This window comes from Octopus sinensis, linkage group LG1 (genome assembly GCF_006345805.1).
Source record: "Octopus sinensis linkage group LG1, ASM634580v1, whole genome shotgun sequence".
NCBI classification, from domain to species: domain Eukaryota; kingdom Metazoa; phylum Mollusca; class Cephalopoda; order Octopoda; family Octopodidae; genus Octopus; species Octopus sinensis.
Genome location: NC_042997.1, coordinates 130,552,606 through 130,577,213, shown reverse-complemented (window position 1 = coordinate 130,577,213; position 24,608 = coordinate 130,552,606). Strand labels below are relative to the sequence as shown.

General features: G+C 36.7%; 1 protein-coding gene and 1 long non-coding RNA gene across 4 annotated transcripts in view; one reads left to right on the top strand and one right to left on the bottom strand.

Annotated features, from left to right (window-relative positions):
• Positions 1-24,608, bottom strand: part of LOC115214963 (sushi, von Willebrand factor type A, EGF and pentraxin domain-containing protein 1) — a 226,501-nt gene that overhangs the window by 16,483 nt on the left and 185,410 nt on the right. For 2 of the 3 annotated variants that reach the window (XR_003881945.2, XM_029784063.2), the window contains exons 20-25: positions 16,790-16,976; positions 14,565-14,789; positions 8,569-8,796; positions 6,409-6,693; positions 4,089-4,319; positions 115-246 (exon numbers count right to left, since the gene is read on the bottom strand). Coding sequence is in view for 2 of the 3 variants with exons in the window: in XM_029784063.2 (XP_029639923.1) it covers positions 115-246; positions 4,089-4,319; positions 6,409-6,693; positions 8,569-8,796; positions 14,565-14,789; positions 16,790-16,976 (1,288 nt within the window). In the remaining variant the exon portion in view is untranslated. Of the gene's footprint in view, positions 1-114; positions 248-883; positions 895-4,088; positions 4,320-6,408; positions 6,694-8,568; positions 8,797-14,564; positions 14,790-16,789; positions 16,977-24,608 lie in introns of all 3 variants that reach the window. The other variant, XM_036504662.1, reaches the window with a different exon arrangement.
• On the top strand, positions 943-23,920 carry LOC118764200. The gene is made up of 4 exons (XR_004999993.1): positions 943-1,102; positions 12,197-12,203; positions 13,894-13,898; positions 23,910-23,920. It is a non-coding gene; the product is annotated as an uncharacterized LOC118764200 (long non-coding RNA).

Genomic DNA, 24,608 nt, shown 5'->3' with positions numbered 1-24,608 from the left:
AGCCTAAGGCTATAGCAGAGGACACTTACCCAAGGTATCATGCAGTGGAACTGAACCCAGAACCACACAGCTATGCCTATATAATTTTTGTTCAAAGTATTTGACAGTGCTTACCTTGTTTTTTACGAGTTTCACATAATTTTCCTGTGTACCTAAAAGTACATTTACAGTCATATGCAGTCATATTGCGTCTAACACAGGTACCAGAGTTGTGACATATCATATTATCATCACATTTTAGAGATTCTGCAAAATAGAAACATTAAGAAAAATATTATATTTTATGTTTCTGAGAATGGAAACTAATGCTTCCAAGTAGCTAACTCTACTGTAATTTGTAGGCAAATTGCAAATTAATCCGTACTAATGAATTCAAGTAAGAATATAAATCTATTCTGTTGTGTCTGGGGAGAGTCATTTTCTTTTTGTGCCTTATAATGTAACACACCCACCGGTAAGATTTCCACTTATTTCTTATTTTTATTTTACTAAAATCTTCGTTGCGTCTTGCAACCTTTTCAATAGTCTTGACACAACAAAAATTTTAGGAAAATAAAAATAAGAAATAAGTGGAAATTTTACTGGTGAGTGTGTTACATTATAAGGCACAAAAAGAAAATGACTCTCCCCAGACACAACAGAATATGCTTCAACACAAGAACTCATATAAAGAATCTTGCAAACCAAATCCAAAAACGAAATATAAATCTATGTTCTTGAGAAATAAATATGCATAGGAGCAGGCATGGCTGTGTGGTTAAGGAAATTGGTTTGCAACCACATGATTTCAAGTTCAGTGCTAACGCATGCTATCTTCACCTTATGAATGACTTTGGTACAAATTATGTGGCAATCCCTTATACGTGTGTATGTGCGTGTGTGTGTGTGTTTGTGCGTGTGTACACATATATATATCTATACATATATAAATGCAAGTGTGTTTTTTCAGTGTTTACAAATAACATGGAAAAAATAAATAAATAGTTACCAGGGTAGCGAAAATTCACACAAGTACCAAGGATGTAACAGCCTACTTATAAACGTAGAAACTCCAGGTTTAGGTGAAATGCTTTTGTATCACATAGAGAAATAAATAGATGGAGTTAAACACAGGTGTTATTCAAATCTTTTTACTTCCGACATATGTTTCAAACAAAACATTGTTATTATTCCAGAAGGAATAAAATGGTGTAAAACAATTAGCAGAAAACTAATAGCGGAGAGATATAAGCGATACCATTCTATAAAATTCAACCTTTGACTGTTTTCTTACTTTTCACTTCCGCTAAATATATCTACTTCCATCCTTTTAAGCTTTATTCTAATTCACCTATCACTCTATATCTCTCCACTATTAGTTTGCTGCTAATTTCTTTCTTTCTCCTTCTTCTCTTTCTATAAACCACCTTGACATTGTATCTACTAACGGTTTTTAAAAAAATTTGCTACCGTTCCCTTTGGAGGAGGAGGAGGAGGAGCACTCCGTCGGTTGCGACGATGAGGATCCCAGCTGATACGATCAACGGAACAGCTTGCTCGTGAAATTAACGTGCAAGTGGCTGAGCACTCCACAGACACGTGCACCCATAACGTAGTTCTCAGGAAGATTCAGCGTGACACACAGAATGTGACAAGGCTGGCCCTTTGAAATACAGGTACAAGAGAAACAGGAAGAAAGAGCGAGAGAAAGTTGTGGTGAAAGAGTACAGCAGGGTTCACCACCACCCCCTGCCGGAGCCTCGTGGAGCTTTAGGTGTTTTCGCTCAATAAACACTCACAATGCCCGGTCTGGGAATCGAAACCGCGATCCTCCGACCGCGAGTCCGCTGCCCTAACCACTGGGCCATTGCGCCTCCACAGTTCCCTTTATCATGTACTCAGTCATCACATCCTGTTAAAATGTCTTATTGATGCATTCAGTTTCTTTCTTTCCCTGATGAGAAGATTGCATTGTTTTACACCATTTTATTCCTCCTGGAATAATACCAATGTTTCCTTCGAAACATATGTCAGATGTAAAAAGATTTGAATAACACCTGCGTTTAACTCCGTTTATTTATTTTTCTATATATATACATATATATACACACATATATACATATATGCATACACATATAGCATGCACACCTGGACACACATATATATGCATACATGTATATACACATACATATATGAATATACATATGCATATATATACATATGGATATATGTATACACACACACACAAATGTATATTTTGTATTTGTCCTATGACTGCTTGATAACCAATGTTAGTCTGTTTGCATCCCTGTGGCTTGGTGTCCTGGTGTTGATTTGTTTAACAAAGCCTTATAAGGTGGTGCTCCAGCATGGCCACACTCCAATAGATGAAACAAGTAAAAAATAAAAGATGCCATCATAAACGACCCGGATCCAGTTTCAAACTTAAATTAGAAATAAAATCAAGATCTATTGTGACCCTAACATTAAATATTTGACAGAAAACATTTACAGAATGTACAAAATCAGAATAATGCTCTGGAGCACAAATGCACTTCCCATTTTCCCTACTGGAGTAAAACCTACTCAAGAATGGTATGGACTAAAGAACAGCATGTATACCATTTCCTGTATTTTCAGACGCAGCGAGTTGGCAAAAGCGTTAGCATGCTGGGCAAAATGTTTATTGGTATTTCGTCTGCCTTTTCGTTCTGAGTTCAAATTCCACCGAGCTTGATTTTGCCTTTCTTTTATAGGTGTAGGAGTGGCTGCACGGTAAGTAGCTTGCTTACCAACCACATGGTTCTGGGTTCAGTCCCACTGCGTGGCAGCTTGGACAAGTGTCTTCTACTATAGCCTCGGGCCGACCAAAGCCTTGTGAGTGAATTTGGTAGAAGGAAACTGAAAGAAGCCCGTCGTATATATGTATTTATGCATATATGTACGTATGTGTATATGTTTCTGTGTCTGTGTTTGTCCTCCCAACATTGCTTGACAACCGATGCTGGTGTTTTTATGCCCCCCGTAACTTAGCAGTTCGGCAAAAGAGACCGATAGAATAAGTACTAGGCTTACAAAGAATAAGTCCTGGGGTCGATTTGTTTGACTAAAGGCGGTGCTCCAGCATGACCACAGTCAAATGACTGAAACAAGTAAAAGAATAAGGTAAACTGGACTGTGTCTAAGGGTTAGAATGGAAGAACATTGAAAGACTATAATGGAAGGAAGAACATCAAAATCAACAATGCTGAACACACAGATGTATATATCATCATCATCATCATCATCATCATCATCATCATCATCATCATTTAACGTCCATTGGCCATACTGGTATGAGTTGGCTGGTTTGACCAGAGCTGGTAAGCTGAGGGGCTGCACCATATATACATATAAAAAAAAATATGAACAACAGATTTCTATGTTTCACCAAATGTCACTAAATGCAACCAGGATGTTAGGAAACACCTACTTTGCTAGAAATAAGAACTAAACTGCTCTAATGCTGTAATTAACACACATGAATGAAAACAAATACACTAACAAGGAACCATAATCGTCTGAAATACAGCAGAATATTTATATATTCTGTTGTATTTCTGGAGGGTCATTATGCCAATGATAAACACATACTGGTTCTATTTCACTTCTTTTATTATTATTAGTTAATTGGTTTGCTATTTAATTAATTAACTAATCAACTGTTCAATAAATTCTTTAGTGAATCATTCAGTTAGGTTTGTCAAAGTCCATTTGTTGCCATTTGTAACTTTGCCAATGACCTACCATCCCTACTCCATATTCATCAAACAATTGATTAAATAGTTAACCAATGGATTAATAATAATAAAAGAAGTGAAATAGAGCCAGTACGTGTGTTTATTATTGGCATAATGACCCTCCCACCTCCCACCAAGATAAGAAAAATCTTTGACTCAATACACAGGTTCACATCAAGAATCTTACAAACCAAATACAAAAATGACAGGCTGAAAAACAAATAAACAGACATACAGATACACACACACATGCACACACACACACGCATACATACATATATGCATATACACATACTTCAATGTAACACATTTATTTTTAACACATCTTACCTGGTGTGAGCTTCTGACAATATTTTCCCTTAAAATAATCAGCACATTCGCATTTGAATCCATCCTCTTTAGAACTTAGACATATACCCTTATTTTGACATGGATAGGAATCACATGGATTTTGTAAAGCACAGTTGTCATCCAAATCTACAACAGAACCATTGATGCGCTGTGGACAGATGCATTTGTAACCCTGATTGAGATTGTGGTTGGTTAGTGGAACACATGTACCTAGAAACAAAAGCAAATATATCTTATTGTATTATCCTACATTTAACATGATGTAGATCATCATCATCATCCTCATCATCATCATCCTCATAATCATCATCGTGTAACGTCCGTTTTCCATGCTAACATGGGTTGGGCGGTTTGACCGGAGTCTGGGAAGCCAGGAGGCTGCACCAGACTCCAGTCTGATCTGGCAGTGTTTCTACAGCTTGATGCCCTTCCTAACACCAACCACTCTGTAGGTGTAGTGGGTGCTTTTCACGTGCCACTGGAACAGGGGTCAGAGGAGGCTTGCAATGGCCATGATCACTTTGTGCTTTTTACATGCCACTGGCACAGACGCCAGTCAAGGCAGCACTGGCATCGGCTATGTTCGGATGGTGCTTTTTATGTGCCACCAGCATGGGTATCACAACTACAATTTCCATTTGATTTTTATTTTGATGTTGATGTTGATATACCTGACTCAATAGGTCTCCTCAAGCACAGCAGGTTGCCCTACGATCCAAGGTAAGCACAGCAGGCCATCCAGTGAGCCATGAACTCACTTCATTTGTCGGGTCTTTGCAGTCACAGCGTATCTCCAGCAGTTTTGGTCTTTCGTCATTGCCTCTGTGAGGCCCAACGGTCGAAGGTCATACCACTAAGTTATGGTACCCGACAAAGCTGACTAAACTTGGAGATGTCTTAGTCTTAGCTTCTACTCACCATAGAATAATGAGTGACATGACATTATCTTTGTAGTAATATGAATTTGAAGGCATTCAATACTCTCTCAACACAGCTGAGGGCTAGCTAAATTGGATATCAATCTAGAATTTCCAAATAATGAGCATTGTCATATACATATATATATATATATATATATATATACAACTTATAAACAAGGGCAAAAGAAAAAAATTCCAATGCCATGGGTACAAGTAAGTATCTCATTTATTTTCTTATCATATTTATCACTGATGACAAGAAAATTCTAACTCAGAAATTGGGACCGATCCGATAATAACGAAATTTTTTAGAAATTTCTATCAGCTTGCTTTCGTGATGCGTGCTTATAGTGATAAATTATATGGTTATTGACGATTAAGTCTATTTTTGGCATATTTGGCATTGGAATTTTTTCTTTTGCCCTTGTTTATAAGTTGTTTAGAAATTTAACCTTTAAAGGTATTTTTTTAATATGCTGGCCACTGATAAAATTTTTTCGAAAATTTTATCCTATATTAGATCTCTATATATATATACACACATGAAAAACTTTTAATTTTCATCTATCAAATCCACTCATAACGCTTTAATTGGCTTGAGGCTGTAGTTGAAGACATTTGCTCAAAGTGCTGCACAGTGGGACTGAATTTAAGACCGTGTAGATGGCAAGTGAACTTCTTAATTATATAACCACAATGTGGAACTATAACACTGGATATTGGTCTAATGCAGGTTACTGTCAGCCAGAGCCAGTTGGATTTGGTGCACATTGTAAGGCAGGGTTGTCACACACTGTAGTAATGACTGAGGTTACAATTAATTACACAAAACTTAGAAACAATCAAATAAAATCATTTAAAAAAGTTTTTGCATCAGAGTAATGATAGTTTAGACGTCTGTATTTCCAGTCAGTATAAATAGACAAATACTGTTAACTGAAATGAAAAAACAAACCTACAAGGAAGTAATAAATCTCTCTATATATAAAGCTGAAGTTGTCTGTGTATGGCAGCTTTGGTAGCCTTCAACTAACACGATCTCCTCCGAGACCCTGCGGCGCAAGTTGACCAAAATTGAGAGTATGATAGAAAAAGGCTTACTCTTCCTTCCGTAGAAGAAAAAATTCAAATCGGACCTTGTGAACACCAAAAATCATTTACATCAAAAAGGTGCTTTTTTTCTATGAAAATCCCTTTTTTTTACGATTTTTTTACTGCTGTGTCGCCATTTTTCGATGTATTTCAACCAGAAAAATGTTCACTTCAAGAGAATAACAAGCTACATAATGCAAAATTTTTACTTTTCAAAAATTCCAATTCTAAAGGGCCAAAACAAACCCGAGCAATGCTGAGCGATACTGCTAGTAAAATATACTTACCACCATTCAGACAAGGTGAGAGTTTACATGTTGGCTGAAATGCAACATCACAATACTTTCCCTTAAACTTGGAGGTACATTTACATCTGTTAGGGTTTGTATCAGCCACACAGGTTCCACCATTTTTGCAAGGATTCTCCTTAGAACAGTCAATGGTTGGAGAGTCAATAGTAGTATGACCACTCTTCTGGCAGTAGAATTTGTTACCATCAGTAATACACCTTTCGGATGGATGACATTTGCCAACATCAGTGCAATCTTTCAATTCATCTGCACAAGTTCTCCCTGAAATAACATGAAAACAATTGAGCTCAGCTGATAAACATTCCACTATGAATCAGTAACATTAGTATTAGTGTCTGAAAACCATTGAAAGAATTGCAATACTCTAAACTTCAAAAAGCAAATCAAATGTAATTTCCAAGGAAGAAATCTAAAGCACTGTTCACATCAGGAATCAAAATGTTTGCATTTAAATTTGCATTAAAAATTATTATTTTTGAAGTATGCTAAAAGTATATAAAAAGTATTACAGTAACTAACAGTGTGAGAAGCTTTGAAGCACAGCATATCTGCTACTGTAGTAGTTGTTTGCTTGTTCCTTCTTGAGCCATGCCTGGCTCATAAGGCCCAGTTTCTCAGTTTCCTTGGTGTATAGGTTCCCCACCTGGACGGGACACCGGTCCATCGCAGGTGAGCTGCAAGATGCAGGTGGAAAGAGTGAGAGAAAGTTATGGCAAAAGAGTCAGCAGAAGTTCACCATTACCTTCTGCCAGAGCTTAGGTGTTTCACTCATAAACACACACATCGCCCGGTCTGAGATTCGAACTCGTGATCCCTCGACCACGAGTCTGCTGCTCTAACTACTAGGCCATGGGCCTCCCAAACTGCTGTAGGTAGTACAGTCATCATCATCAACATCACCCTCATTACTATCAACTTCTTTTAATGTCTGTGCTAGTATGGGTTAAATGATTTGACAGAATTCAATGTGTCCGGGGACTGCTTCATACTCCAGTATCTACTTTGGAATGGATTGTGTGGTTGGATGCCCTTCCTAATGCCATCCCATTACAAAGTGTAGTGGGTACTTTTCTCGTAGCATCTCGTGAGATCATCATGTAGCTCACAAGACTAAGCTCCCTTTTTGATTGAGTGGAATTTCAGTCGAGAGGAGGTAGACTTATGCAAGACAATGAGGGATTAAAGTAGGAAAGAAAAGAAGGGTCTGAACAGGTTTCTTGCCATAGAGGAGGCACATGGCTGTTTGTGTTATATGGGAGTGGATGGTAATAACCAAGGTGAAGCTGGGCGGAGAAATGAAAATAGTGATGATGTGGAGATACAATAATTATGTAATTGAAGTTTTATAGGACTGAAGATTATGTTATTTTGTTGTGTAGCAAACAAATGTTGTAATTAACCTGCTCTCTAATTAACAATGTATAACTCATTGTTTTGATGAATGGACCCAGTTTTAAAATGGCTGAAAAATTTGACTTCCAGATTATGACCACAGTCATATTAACATTTTAAGTTCATTCCTACTACCAGTGTTAGGGCCCTCTTCACACATAACCGCAGCATTTATAGGATTGGTATTGGATTCCTAAACCCTTGGAGCCTCCAGGTAATTGTTCAGTGTACCCATGCCTTAAGAGGGCACACATTTTGGTATCCATCAAATTTTTGCTGTGTTTGAAATAGTAGGCATGGGTGTGTGGTTAAGAAGCTCAATTTTCAACCACGTGGTTATCAGTTCAGTCCCACAGCATAGCACCCTGAGCAAGTGACTTCTACAAAGCCCTAGGTCAACCAATGGCTTGTGAGAGAAATCGTTAGACAGACACTATGTGAAAGTTTGTGTGTGTGTGTGTGTGTGTGTGTGTGTGTGTGTGTGTGTGTGTGTGTGTGTGTGTGTGTGTTTGCGTGTGTGTGCATGTCTATGCTTGACAAGCAATGTTAGTTTGTTTATATCCCCATAACTTAGTAGTTTGGCAAATGGATACTGACAGAATAAGTACCGGGTTTTAAAATAAGCACTGTGGACAATTTGTTTAACAAAACCCTTCAAACTAGTGCCCCAGCATGGTCACAGCTCGATGTCTGAAACAAATAAAAAAGAAAAAGATAATACAAAAAGAGAGTCTATAGACATACCCACAAAGTTAGGAGCACAGGTACAGACATAATCATATGGATTGGGCCCATCAATGCAGCTGGCACCATTGAGGCAAACACCAAGGAGACACTCATCAATGCTTTTATCACATTTAGGACCTTCGTAACCATAGATACAGCTAATACACTCATAACTTTTAAGAGTGTCATTACAAAGCATGGGTGGAGTACATGGAAACACTTCAGGGAACAAGCATTCATTAATATCTGCAAAAACAGAAAAATCAGTAATTAGACATAAGATTTTCTTTTAGGGAGTTGTCAGATTGCTGAGATGTCAGATTCAAATGTCACAAATGACTGATGGGAACCAGTACTTGACTGGTACTTAATTTACTGACCCCGAAAGGATGAAAGGCAAAGCTGACCTCGGCGGAATTTGAACTCAGAACGTAACGGCAGACGAAATACCGCTAAGTATTTCGTCCAGTGTACTGACATTTCTTATTTCTTTATTGCCCATAAGGGGCTAAACATAGAGGGGACAAACAAGGACAGACAAAGGGATTAAGTCGACTAGATCGACGCCAGTACTTGACTGGTACTTGATTTACTGACCCCGAAAGGATAAAAGGCAAAGTTGACCTTGGCGGAATTTGAACTCAGAACGTAACGGCAGACGAAATACCGCTAAGCATTTCGTCCGGTGTACTAACATTTCTTATTTCTTTATTGCCCACAAGGGGCTAAACATAGAGGGGACAAACAAGGACAAGTAAAGGGATTAAGTCGATTAGATCGACGCCAGTACTTGACTGGTACTTAATTTATCGACCCTGAAAGGATGAAAGGCAAAGTCGACCTCGGTGGAATTTGAACTCAGAACGTAATGGCAGACGAAATACCACCAAGCATTTCACCCAGCATGCTAACGTTTCTGCCAGCTCACCGCATTTGCTTTCCCCAATATTCAAATATTCTACCAAAACATAACCCTTCATTATTCAGATAGTCCTTAAATACACCAGCCACCTACACACTATATACAATAAGCTTTCTGTTAATATTGAAGGTAACAAGCTAGTGGAATAAAATGCTGCTTAGCATATTGTCCATCTTTATGTTCTGAGTTCAAATTCTGCTGAGATAGACTTTATCCTTTTTTTTTGTGGGTGTCAATGAAATAGTTACCAGTTGAGCACTGAGGTCAATGTAATTGACTAATCCCCTATTGCAAAATTTCAGGCCTTGTGCCAGAATTAAAAAGGATTATTATTATTATCATTATTATTATTATTACTTTCATTATTATTATTATTATTATTATTATTATTATTATTATTATTATTATTATTGAGTGAGAGAGCAGTGCATGCCATCAAAGTGATACTGGGGTAAAATATACGAAGCCCAGTATACCCATCATGACTACCCGTCTGATAAGGTTACACTAGGCACATGCATCACAACCATATGTGCGCGACATGGTGATCTCATATCAAGATAAACAGCACATGATCTTGCAGGTGGAGCCCACTTAGAATTTTCTTCAGGTCGAGTAACCCATCCTGCTCAAAAGGTCCCTGAATAAGGGTTGTTTAAGAATGTTGAATGAAACACCCATGTTTCCAGAGGGGAATTATTCAAACCTCAAAGAATCCCTCTCAACACATGGCTATGATGCTCCCCTACTACTTCTGCTCATGATCAGAGATGCACATATCGTCAGCCACTAAGGGACATGCTCAACTGGTTACGGTCAAACAACTGACAAACAAATGTGTGGTATTGAACAGAATATTTGCTGTAGCCCATCTTTTATACCAAGACAAAACAATGTACATGATAACACTTCTAATCAGTTAAGATCAGAAGCAATGAGAGCCACTGCCTATTATTATTGTTATTATTATTATTATTATTATTATTCAGTATTATTATTTTTATAGCGTGCTTTCACTTCACTACCGAGCGCAGCTCTGTGTGCCTTGGGTATGTGCTGTGATTTGTTGTGATGCTCTGATGGTTATTGTATGGAAAGTGTTCTGCGTAGGATGTGTGCAGTGCCTAGTAGTGCAATTTTCTGTATGTTATATGTGTTTGTAAGTCCTGGTGTTTTTGTTATGTATTTGTCTGAATATTTTTTTATCATGCCTAATGCACCTACTATGATAGGAATTGTTTCTGTTTTCAGGTTCCACATTCTAGTTATCTCTATTTCCAGTTTTTGTATTTTGAGAGTTTCTCCATTTCTTTTAGAGACACGTTGTCATCTGCCGGTATTGATACATCAATTAGAAAGCATTTTTTTTCTTCATGATCTCTGACAACTATATCTGGTCTGTTGGCCTTAATTTCTCATCTGTGTGTATCGGCATATCCAGAGTATGGTTGCTTTCTCGTTTTCTGTGACCTTTTCTGGTGTGTGCCTATACCATCTTTTTCTGTTGTTATTCCATAATGTTGGCATAGCTTCCAATGTATGTAGGTTCCAACTCTGTCATGTCTGTGATATTCCTTCTTAGCCAGGACTGGGCAGCTAGAGATAATATGATTTATTGTTTCTTGTCCATCTCCACATATTCTGCAGTTACTTGTAATGTTTCTTTTCATTACATGTTTTGGTAATTTCTGGTGGGGAGGCTTTGGTCTTGTGCTGCAATTAAAAATCCCTCTGTTTCTGCTTTGAGTCCTGAGCTTCTCAACCATTGCTGGGATTTTTCTTTGTCTATTTCTTTTGCGTTAGTTTAGTGCAGTATTTACCATGAAGGGGCTTTTTGCCATCGTTTTATCATGGCTCATTGCTGTTCTATTTTTAGTTTGGATTTCATTTGTTTTATAGCTTTTGTTGTTTCTTCATCATCTTCTTCTTCTTTTGTGTTTATTAGGTGGTATGATTCTTGTTTGTATTTGTCAGCTTCCTTAAATACTGAGAACAGTTTTTTGTTTTGCTCGTGTTTTGCTGCTATCTGGATCAGTTTTCCTTCCTTCTGAAGTAGGTATTTTTGCAGTCCTATGGTGGTTATTTTATAGTAGTTTTCCAGCTGTATAAGGCCTCTACCACCTTCTATACATTGTAATATAGTCTTTCTATGTCAGATTTTGGGTGATGCATCCTGGATCCTGTCAGTATTTTTCTTGTTTTCCTATCTACTTTGGACAGTTCATTTCGTGTCCAGTTAAGGATATTGAGCTGAACTTATAACTGGGACAGCTAAAGTGTTGATACCTATTATCTTGTTTTTAGCATTGAGCTCTTTTTAGTATTGATCTAACTCGTCTATAATATTCTTTTTTAATTTTCTCTTTCATTTGTGTGTGTCGTGTCTTATCTAGTTCATGGATTCCTAAGTATTTGTAAGTTTGGCTTTGGTCTAATTCTTTTATTTCATTGGTTTTATCTAGTGTGATGTTGTTACTCTTAACTAGTTTTCCTCTTCATGGTTACTTTGGCGCATTTTTCTAATCCAAATTTCATATCTATTTCTTTGGTAAATCCATGAACTGTCTTTAATAGTGTTTCCAGCTGTTTGTCATTTGCAGCGTATAGTTTTAGGTCATCCATAATAAAAGGTGGCTGATCGTTTTGCCGTAACATTTATATCCGCATCCAGTTCTATTTAGCATATCAGATAGAGGTGACAGTGCCAAGCAAAAAGGAGTGGAGAGAGCGTGTCTCCCTGGAATATTCCTCTTCTAATGGGGATGTCTTTGGTTTTCATGAGTCCCTCTTTTGTTTGGAGGTGTAGGACTGTTTGCCTATTATTATTATTATTATTTTCATTATTATTATTATTATTATTTTCATTATTATTATTATTGTTATTATTATTATTATTATTATTTTCATTATTATTATTATTATTATTTTCATTATTATTATTATTATTATTTTCATTATTATTATTATTATTTTCATTATTATTATTATTATTATTATTAATATTATCATTATTATTATCATTATTATTATTTTCATTACTATTATTATTATTATTATCATTATTATTATTTTCATTATTATTATTATTATTATTTTCATTATTATTATTATTATTTTCATTATTATTATTATTATTATTATTATTATTATTATTATTATTTTCATTATTATTACTTTTTTTTTTCTTCTTTCAAATTTTCTTCCATTTCTTGCCGAGTGTCTTCCCGACTCCTAGGGCAAAGAAACTCATAGTGTATATTGGTAGGCCATTAAACCAAACTCAGTAGTTCGTTCATTTTTTTTTTTTTTTTAAAGTTAAATTAAAATACATGAGCAGCAACAGTTCTCACATCGACAATGCTCTTCTCAATATGTGGATGTACCAGTTAAGACAATCTTTTGCACTTCTTGCAGGGATGGTAAGCCAGGGATCATTCTCATATAATTTTCGGTTCCCTTCTTGATCATTCCTAGTGCTCCTACGATCACTGGTATTGTAACCGCCTTGAGATGCCACATTTTCTCAATTTCAATGAGTAGGTCTTTATATTTTCTGAGCTTGTCAAACTCTTTCGCTGAGATATTATGATCACAGGGGATGCTCATATCGATCAATAAGCAAACTTTATTGTTTTGGTCTTTCACACAATATCTGGTTTATGGCCTTGATGGTTCGGTCTGTATGTACTGGAAAGTCCCACAGAATGGTTACATTTCTCCTTCAGTTACAGCCTCAGGGTGGTGATTATACCACTTGTCGGCAGTTTTGATATTGTAATGCCGACTTATTAGCTAGTGGAGATATTGGCCAACTCTGTCATGTCTTAATTTATACTCCACTGGTGCTAAGACTTTACATCCAGAGATTAGGTGGTCCACTGTTTCAATCATGTCGTTGCAGAATCGGCATTTTGGGTCTGCTCCATTTTTCATCACATTGGCCTGGTAGTTCTGGGTTAATAGGCTTTGGTCTTGAGCAGCCAGGATGAAACCTTCGCTCTCTGCTTTTAGCCCTGAGCTCCGCAGCCACTGGTATTATTATTATTATTATTATTATTATTATTATTATTATTATTATTATTATTATTATCATCATTATTATTAAAGCAGTGAGCTGGCAGAGTCATTAGCATACTGGACGAAATGCTTAGAGGTATTTTGCCTGTTTCTATGTTCTTAGTTCAAATTCTGCCAAGGTCAACTTTGCCTTTCATCCTTTCGGGGTCGATAAATTAAGTACTAGTTGCGTAAGTAACAGTTGCATATTTTCACAATAATAAATATATAATACCAGCCGTCAGCTACTGAACTAGTAAATTTTTATTACTAGTTTAATAGCTGACGGCTGGTATTATATATTTATTGTAAACCTACAAATTGCATAACACTAAGTCAGCAAATATAATACTACAAATAGTGAGTGTGTGTGTGTGTGTGTGTGTGTGTGTGTGCGTGTGGAGGGGCGTTATTCAGTTAAAATAATTTTCTTAATGTTTCTATTTTTCTAAGCCAATAAGTATACAAAATTGTACATTTACTAAGTGATTCCCTCATCCATACTTTAGAAAGTTCTACGACGCCTGCTTTGTTGAAGAGGGCTAATAAGACCAAAACATGTCAAGAGTTGCCTCTCGTTGTTACTGAAAGAAAAGAACGTCAATGAGTAATAATGTATTTTCCTCACCACATGATTTTTCTCGGTTAACTTTTTGATGCTCCCTGATTTCAGGGACATTCTTTCACATGCAGAACCATTGAAGTATAAAATTAACTGCATGCTTTGGTTATTTGCTGCCTGAAAAAAATTTGTGTTTCTCAAAATTCATCAAAACTACTACGGCCTGTTAGACTTTCTGAACAGTACACTTCACGAAAATTTACCCTGAATTGTTTTGGTAGTGCAGACCACTAGATAATTAGCCATGTTTTATGCGGCCCACATCTCGAAAACAGGTCGTCCGTGCCTGGTTTTCAACATACATCCATAAGTCGAGCAATGTATCATTGTGTTTTCACTTAAAATAATGTAGATTAGCAATACTAATTAAAACTTGGCAATACTAAACAAGAAATTAAATAAATTCTTTCTTACCAAGACACCAAGAATTCTGTCTAATCGTAACATTTCCTTTTACATTTAGTGCAAATTCGCTCCAAGTCAACACATTACCAAATTTTTGGTTACAAGTCACTTGATTGGCAATATCTTTCACTTCGGAATCGTTCAGAACCTGGTCATAGATGTTCATCTGAGTTATTTCCCCTATATAAGCTTCAAAGGCATTCGCTGCCCCATACTGTACATTGGCATCTTGTCCTACAAATAAAGCACATATTTACAATAGGTTACTGTTAGTCAGTCCTAGTACATGCCATATTTATCGCAGATTACGATTTATTCATTTACAATATATATTTATAGCAGTCCACCATTATTTAGTTCCAGGACGTCATATTTGCATTATATCAGATTACTGATATTCAGTAACAAATTTAATTATGAATAACAAATTTAATAACATTTCGTTTTGGGATTTGGTTTACAAGATTCTTTATATGAGTTCATGTGTTGAAGTATATTCTGTTGTGTCTGGGGAGAGTCATTTTCTTTTTGTGCCTTATAATGTAACACACTCACTATAAAATTTCCACTTATTTCTTATTTTTATTTTCCTAAAATTTTCGTTACATCTTGCAACCTTTTCAATACTTTTGACTATTGAAAAGGTTGCAAGACGCAACGAAAATTTTAGGAAAACAAGGAATAAGTGGAAATTTTACCAGTATGTGTGTTAAATTATAAGGCACAAAAAGAAAATGACTCTCCCCAGACACAACAAAATTTAATAACAATTTACAATAAAAAAAGGTTAAATAAAGAAATATAATTTATATTGAAATATATTTAAATTCTTCGTTTATACGAATGAAGGTGCAAGCATGACTATTTGCTAAGAAATTTGTTTCTTAATCACAGGGCTCTGAGTTCAGTCCTACTGTGTGGCACCGTGGGCAAGTGTCTTCAAGCCAACCAAAACCTTTTGAGTGGATTTGGTAGACAAAAACTGAAAGAAACCTGTCGTGTATGTACCTTTGTATTTATGTGTGTGTGTGACTTGTGTCTGTGTTTTTGTACTTTTCCACCACCAATTGATAATCAGTGTTGGTGTGTTTACATCCCTGCAACCTAGCAGTTCAGCAAAAGATACTGATGGAATAAGTGCCATGCTTTATAAATGTGCTGGGGTTAATTCATTTGACAAAAATTCTTCAAGGTGGTGCCGCAGCATGGTCACAGTCTAATGACTGAAAAAAATCTTTGTATCTACCATAAGCACAAGGTCACAATTTGGGGAGGAGGATAAGCAATTAAATTAGCCATACATTTGATTGGCCCTTCATTATATCAACTTAGCTCCGTGCTAGTAGGGTGCTAAGAGCACCATCCAAGCGTGATCATTGCCGGAGCAGCTAACTGGCTTCCGTGCCACTGGCATGTAAAAGACACCATTCGAGCGTGATTGTTACCAACATTGCCTTACTGGCACCTGTGATGGTGGCATGTGTAAAAAAATTTGAGCAAGGTCGTTGCCAGTACCGCCTGACTGGCCCCCGTGCCGGTGGCACGTAAAAATCACCCACTACACTCTTGGAGTGGTTGGCGTTAGGAAGGGCATCCAGCTGTAGTAACTCTGCCAGATCAAGACTGGAGCCTGGTGCAACCATCTGGTTTACCAGCCCACAGTCAAACCGTCCAGCCCATGCTAGCATGGAAAGCAGCCGTTAAACGATGATGATGATGATGCAAGACAAGGTTGACCTTGGTGAGATTAAACTCAGAATGTCATGTATCATAACTAACCACTGCTAGCTACACATTTTGTCCAACACTATTGATCATGCTAGTTCAGTCCAACTAAAAGAGTACAGACTTTCTCCATGATACTTGTCTAACATCAGGTGATCATATTTTTAATTACATCAAAGACAAAGAAATGCTAGTTTTGGTTGTATTTTGGGAGGGTCATTATGTTAACAATAAACACATGTACAGGTTCAATTTCACTTCTTTTTTATTAGTCATTTGGTTAGTTATCTAACCAACTAACTAACTGTTTACTTGCTTAATCAGTTGGTTAATTAACCAATCAGATGTTTGTCAAAGTCCTCTCATCACCATTCACAACTTCATCAATGACATGCCCTCTCTCCTCCAGGTCAAATTTGAATATTAGATTTCTTCAATTTTATTTTTTCTGGGATTTTCAGTATTGTTTTATGAAAAAATATGAATTAAAAGTTCCAAATAAAATTTACCGATAAACAACTTTCCGCCTACAGGCAACATGGTCCCTGTAGCAAGTCCTTCTCCATGTGCAATTCTTGTGCCATTCCGATAAAGCTGCCATTTTCCTTCCTTACTGGCCCAAGTTACAGAAACATGCTGCCACATGCCATTGTTGAGTGAGATGCCGATGATAGCCTTCTTTCCATTAACACACAGCTAAAGGAAGTAAGAATGAAATACATAATAATAAAATAATAATAAGGAAATTATTGTATAAATGATTATTATATACATATATATATATATATATATATAGTTAATCCAAACATGAAAACACAAAGAGAAAACACAACAATGCAAGGACGTGGAACAAGTATATTGTTATTGGAAGCTCAGGAAAGAAGGAAAGAAGGAGGGTTTAACGTATCGAGCGGAGCACTTCGTCAGAAACATAGGAAAAGGAAAGATCCAAAGAAGGGAAGATGGAGGAAAACAATCGCCAATGGTACACATGTGGTCATACATATTAGAGGGAAACCACTTTGTGGACGATCTATTTCTTGCATAAGGGTGTCCACATAGTGGTTTCCCTCTAATATGTATATAATACAATTTTACTGAACCTTCAGTTTTTTTTTTATATGCTAGACCACTGGTGTGAAATCGATGTTAATTAAATTAATATCTAATTTCTCACCCTCATTTTAAATTTCAATATATACATATATATATATATATATATATATATATATATATAATATATATATATATATATGTATGTATGTGTATATATATATATATATATATATTATATATATATATATAATAATAATAATCTCTGGGCGAGATATAAACAGTAACTGCTCTATAACATAAGAGGGATCAGCCATCTGAATGTGGCTAGGGTCAGGGCGGGGTGGTGGGGGTGTTACTGATGCATTTAGCCCCAGGCAAACATCGACGTCACCAGAAGAGCTGACACCATCTCGGTGTCCTTGCCAGCCAGCAAAGGGAGATCAGCCTCCCCGAAGATACGGATACTACACACGGACCAGTTTCGAGGTTATTGCCTCTTGTCAACGTATGGTAAGCACCGCTCTTCGTTGAGTCTCCCTTTGCTGGCTGGCAAGGACACCGAGATGGTGTCAGCTCTTCTGGTGACGTCGATGTTCGCCTGGGGCTAAATGCATCAGTAACACCCCCACCACCCCGCCCTGACCCTAGCCACATTCAGATGGCTGATCCCTCTTATGTTATATATATATATATATATATATATATATATGACCATACATCACTCACATATATAACCAATGAAAAAACATTCGAGCAATCAGCAATACAAGATATGTCTTTTTATGATCGTTTCATCTGTTAGAAATAGCAGTTAAATTTGTCTTAGCTCAACATTTTACTATCTTTAAAGTAAGACACATCTCTGCCTTAGTGAACATTTTCAATAACATGTTCCCACACCTAGCATGCTCAGACAGCAAGGAATTGGAAAACAGTAAGTGAACTAACACCGGTGTTGCAAGTATTTGCTGCAGCCAAAGCTTTGATTGGTCTGGGACTGTAGTAGAGGACACTTGCCCAAGGTGCCACACTGTGGAACTAAACCTAAGACCATATCCTTGGAAAGCAGGCTTTTTAATCACACAGCCACACCTGCACCAAAGGCACATGTGTGTGTGTGTGTGTGTGTGTGTGTGTACATATGTTGACTGTGTGGTAAGAAGCTTGCTTCCCAACCACATAATTCTGGGTTCATTTCCACTGCATGGCATCTTGGGAAAGTGTTTTCTACTATAGATCAAAGCCTTGTGAGTGGATTTGATATATGAAAGCTGAAAAAAGCCAATCGTATATATGTATATATGTCTGTATATATGTACGCCATGATAGATCATTAGCTCCTACACGCATTTTTTTCTCTCCTTGTTTTTTTTGTGTATCTTTCTGTTGAAGAGCGTATGCTCGAAACGTAAAAGACTTTTTCTATTCCTGAGCGTTATACTAATACATTTGTTTGTTTGTACTCCACCTGCCTTCGTCTTTTGTTTATTTTCATAAACTTTCCCTTTATATATATGTAAAGAAGGATTGGGATTGATTATCATGTCCGCAGTCTTATAACTGAAACAATTAAATGATATTAAATTTTTTGAGTGAGCTTCTTTTCGGATTTATGATCTACTGAATGATACATAAATGTGTGTGTGTGTGTTATGTTAGCTATCAGAAGGAAGTGTTCTCAGCAGCATTGTAGAGATTAATAATATATTTATTTTAATGAAGGCAATCTTGTAGCATTCTGAATTTTCCCTGTGGGTACACAGTCTTCAGGCTGATACTCTTTTATACTCTTTTACTCTTGTTTTATTCTTGTTTTAGTCATTTGACTGTGGCCATGCTGGAGCACCGCCTTTTAGTTGAGCAAATCGACCCCGGGACTTATTCTTTGTAAGCCTAGTACTTATTCTATCAGTCTCTTATGCCGAACCGCTAAGTTACAGGGACATAAACACACCAGCATCAGTTGTCAAGCGATGATGGGGTGTGGGGGACAAACACAGACACACAAACATATACACACACATACATATATATATATACAACAGGCTTCTTTTCAGTTTCTGTCTACCGAATCCACTCACAAGGCTTTGGTCAGCCCGAGGCTATAGTAGAAGACACTTGTCCAAGGTGCCATGCAGTGGGACTGAACCCAGAACCATGTGGTTGGTAAGCAACCTACTTACCACACAGCCACTCCTGCACCTGTATGAACAGCTTTGCTAGTGAACTCTGACTGGAGTGAGCATTGTGAGTCAATATATCAACATTCATCATCACCTTTGTTTAGCGTCCGCTTTTCATGCTAGCATGGGTTGGATGGTACAACTGGGGTCTGGGAAGCCAGAAGGCTGCACCAGGCCCAGTCTGATCTGGCAATGTTTCTATGGCTGGATGCCCTTCCTAACGCCAACCACTCCATGAGTGTAGTGGGTGCTTTTTACGTGCCAGACGAGGCTGGCAAACCGCCACAATCGGATGGTGCTTTTTACGTGCCACTGGCACATATACATATATACATATACATATATACGATGGGCTTCTTTCAGTTTCTGTCAACCAAATCCACTCACAAGGCTTTGGTCAGCCCAAGGCTATAGTAGAAGACACTTGCCCAAGGTTCCTTGCAGTGGGACTGAACCCGGAACCATGTGGTTGGTAAGCAAGCTACTTACCACACAGCCACTCCTGCACCTTCGTTTACTTTTACATGAACAAATTTCCTCTTTTTGGTGTCACTTCTACTTTCTGTTGAGAAAACATGTTGATCTTCTTAACTTTGCTTTACAATGTGAGCTCTTGTATCCTACAATTTGGCAGCTGCAACATTTTTGTGTTTTGAAAAGACGATCCTTCCTGAAATGTGGGGCTCCACATCTGTAGCATCAGTTTCATCTTATTTTATTTATTTTTTTTGTTTATACCTTCCTGGCCAATGCACTTGTACTTGTGAGAACTTCTCTTCAATTTTCTTTATGTCCTGACATAAGTTTACCATTCTTTGATAATCCTCTGCAACTGTCTGTGGGGTTAAACTTTGGTCTGCTTGTTCAAGTTTTGTGAGAATTCTTGCACATATCTCCGCAACATTTTTTGCCATGAGCCCTTGTACAAAAACGAGGCACTTAAACATATCAGGAGTTAGTTTCTTCAGTTTAAACTTTTCACACATTCGGTTTACGGTCCTGGCATATGTAACAAAGTCTTCATCCTCATTTTTAACTAGATTCCAACACTCCCACCGAGTGTTAAATAAAGAACTCTTATCACTGAATATTTTTGATAGTAGATTGACTGTTTCCTGGAAACAAATTTCACTAGTTTTTTGAGTAGTATGAAATAACAATACTTTTCATGTTCAGCCAGTGCTAATTTGCATAATAACAATCTTACTTTTTCCTTGTCCGTCCACGACTTGCAATCTTCCTTGAAGATTTCTTCATACCTTTTAAAGTACACTGCAACCATTATACCCTCCTCTGGGTCATAACTGAATTATGTTATAGATTTTGATGTGCTGTCTGGTGAAAACAAACTTATAGTATTTCCAAACTTCTTAAGACATAGCTCCATTAACTGTTGTTGTTTTTCTTGTTGCTGCAATAGTTGTTTCTGCACCTCCTGTTGCTGTTCTTTCTGCTGTTTTTGCAATTGTATTAGAGAAGCTAACAGGTCTTCCATCATCAACAATTTTGTATCACAAAAAATTTGTTAACTGACCTGTGTGAGCTTCAAATCCTCTTTGTTATAGCGATACTATTTAGCACTATAACTGTGTAGTAACAATAAAACATATAACGAAGCAGGGTAGTAACAACGTAACAATCCAACAAACTCTCCACAAAGTATATATGAACCAATGAACGATATTCCGACAAGCTACCAAAACACCACCTTACGACTTCCTGCGATTAACACCTACTCTCTCTCTCTCTCTCTCTCTCTCTCTCTCTCTGTGTGTGTGTGGTGTGTCTCTCTCTCTCTGTCTCTTTCACTTATACTGCTACTATTTATAGTTGTTCAGTCAAGTCTATTCTCAAGCCGTAGATACCATGCCAAATCAGATTGAAACCTGGTGCAGCTTCCCAGCTTATCAGTTTTCAGTCAAACCATTTGACCCATGCCAGGATGGAAATGGACATTAAATGATTATGATGATGATGATGTTGAAGTATATATATATATATATATATATATATATAAATATACAAAGTGAGATAGGGGTTATGCGTGTAACCCACTATGGGATATCATTTATCCAATATACTGCCAGTAAAGTACCCAGAAAGGTTAATACATAAATGCTAAAATACAAAATAAGAAAATGGAGGAAATCTATTCCTCCATTTTCTTATTTTGTATATATATATATATATATATATATAATTATATATTATATTAATTATCTCTTTCTCTCTCTTTTCTCTTTTACTTGTTTCAGTCATTTGACTGCAGCCATGCTGGAGCACCGCCTTTAATCGAGCAACTCGACCCCGGGACTTATTCTTTGTAAGCCTAGTACTTATTCTATCGGTCTCTCTTGCCGAACCGCTAAGTAACGGGGACATAAACACACCAGCATCGGTTGTCAAGCCATACTAGGGGGACAAACACAGACACACAAACGCATATATATATATATATATACATATATACGACAGGCTTCTTATATATATTATTTGTTTTTATGTATTGGTTTATGTCTACACTGTTTGAGTTGCATCATAGTGGTTTTATCTCTAATTCATATTTTATATATATATAAATACAGACATATATACACACATACATACATGCACACACACACACACAACACACACATACACACACACACACACAAATATATATAACCCATGCTAGCATGGAAAGCAGATGCTAAATGATGATGATGTGATATACACACACCACACAGACATACATACATACATACATATATATATATATATATATATATATATATATATATATAATATATATATATATAATATATATATATATATATATATATATCAGGGCCGTAGCCAGGCTGAGGCAGAGGAGGCAGTTGCCTCCTCTGATTTTCCTTAACTGATGATAAAAGTGAGCCTAGTTTTGAAAATCATGAGATATTAAAATAGTTTGTTTTTGTATTATTTTGATTTTATGAAAAGGAGTTCACAATAAAGTTTTAGGCTAATATAATGAATGACCTCTCACAGTGGTAGTTAAAGCATGTAAAGTGACTACTTATTGAATGTTCTCTCACACTCTCTGCCCCAACTATTTTGGCCATCTGGCTGTGGGCTGTTTTTAGACTTGACTATCTACCTGTCTGGGAATTCCTGCCATTTCTTGGTGGAGCTATTTTTGAATGCCTGTGAGATCACACTCCTCATAGTAGGGTGAGGAAGAGAGGCTTTGGATTGGTAACTGGTGTATTTAGTGCTACCATTTGCTCAACATCACACTTAACAGGATGTACACTTGGAAGGATCCTCCTTGTAAATGTGCAAAATTGAGCGATTATTTCAAACAAGTACCATCAAACATGTAAGTATCCTTAATATACTGAAAAGGGGTAAAACAAATTGTTCCCTGTAAAACCTGAACTGTTCCTCCTCTGTGGCCTTTTGTCAGCTGAGCTTGTCTATTACTGACCCATCCATTGTCTGTTTGTTCATCAACTTTTTCTACAAATGACTACTCTCAAAATATTGGCCCAAATGGGACCAGATTTTTATGCTAATACCCGGCTTGGTCCTCTATCAAGTTTGTTTAACTTGTGCTGATTTAGCAATTGTTAACCCTTCTTTGAACAAATTACTTCTCTGAAACTTTAATGTTAGAAAAATTTACTGGGGTGTTCCTTGGGTAGTCCCCTAGAAAGTTAATTGATATTTTATTAATTGGATGACTTTTTTATCTAATAGAAAATCTATTTAATAGAAAACACATAAGGAGTTTTCATTTCCTATATGTTTTCCATGATATTTCCCAGTCAGAATCATCAAGATAAATGCCAAATAACAGTGAGAGGTTTACTGTATTAGGCAAATTACAAAGATGGGATCTCTTCAGTTTTGCTCACAGATTTTTAAATTATTGTTTTATTAACTGAACAGTTTGAAATTTTGTATACTGGTTTAATTTCTCATGCTGAACATGGTTTACTTTCAACATTTTTGACAGAATTTCGTATTTTAGAAGTTATTTCATGTTAAAGTTGTCATATTTGGGTAAAATTAATCAATCAATGACATGTATTCAGCTGAAGAAAGCTACCGCTGTTTGTGATAGTATTCAAAGAGCAACAACTTCTGGGTCATCTCTATTAAATGTCACCACTCTGTTCTATTTCATTTTTGTTTACTGCCTGTGTTGCATATTACACGTTTCTTTTTATTTTTGGTTCTCACATCAGAGCAACCAGTAAACATTGAAGAATCAACACCAAGAAGGAAGAAATATTATTTACATATATTTATTTGTTTGCCCGACATGTAGTTAGAGATACAGCAGTAACTGTAGTGGCAGTGACAACAAGTTCGCTTGCTGGTTGGTAGTTGATAGTGTAGAAGTTACTGTCTGCCAGTAGAGAGGGAAAGAGTAAGGAATGCACGGAGCTGTCTAGAAAGGATGAAAGGATAAAAATGGAATCATCTTTCTTCTCGAGTGAAGGGTGAAGGGTGAAGGAAAAGTGTTGCTCCTTGGTCATAGCTGACACAAAAGAAAAACTTTCAGCCGCAAGAAAGATGATGTCACCTTTATCCTTTATCCTTTCTTCCTTTCTAATCAGCACTGTGCATTCCTTGCTCTTTCTCTTTCTACTGGCAAACAGTAACTTCGACACTATCAATTACTTGTTGTCACTGCCACTACAATTATTGCTGTATCTCTAACTACATGTCAGGCAAATGAATAAATATATGTAAATAATATTTCTTCTTTCTTGGTGTTGATTCTTTAATGTTTACTGGTTACTCCAACATGAGAACCAAAAAAAAATGAAAACAAAGCCAAAAATCTTCCTTGGTGACAATAGTTTATATGTCAGATTGTTGCACAAAGTTCTAGCTGTTTTGATAACGGAAATTGGGAAGGTTTGAAATGATTTCATCAGCATTTTCTTGTACCAAAGAGCAGTCTTTTGATAGACAACACGTTGATCTCATAAGTGTCGTGTGATGGAAATAAATGCAATTACCAAACTTTCATTCATAAGACCATTTACTATTTCGATTCTTTGCATTTCAATTTGTACATTTGTACTGCTTGATTGCATACAAGCACATATGT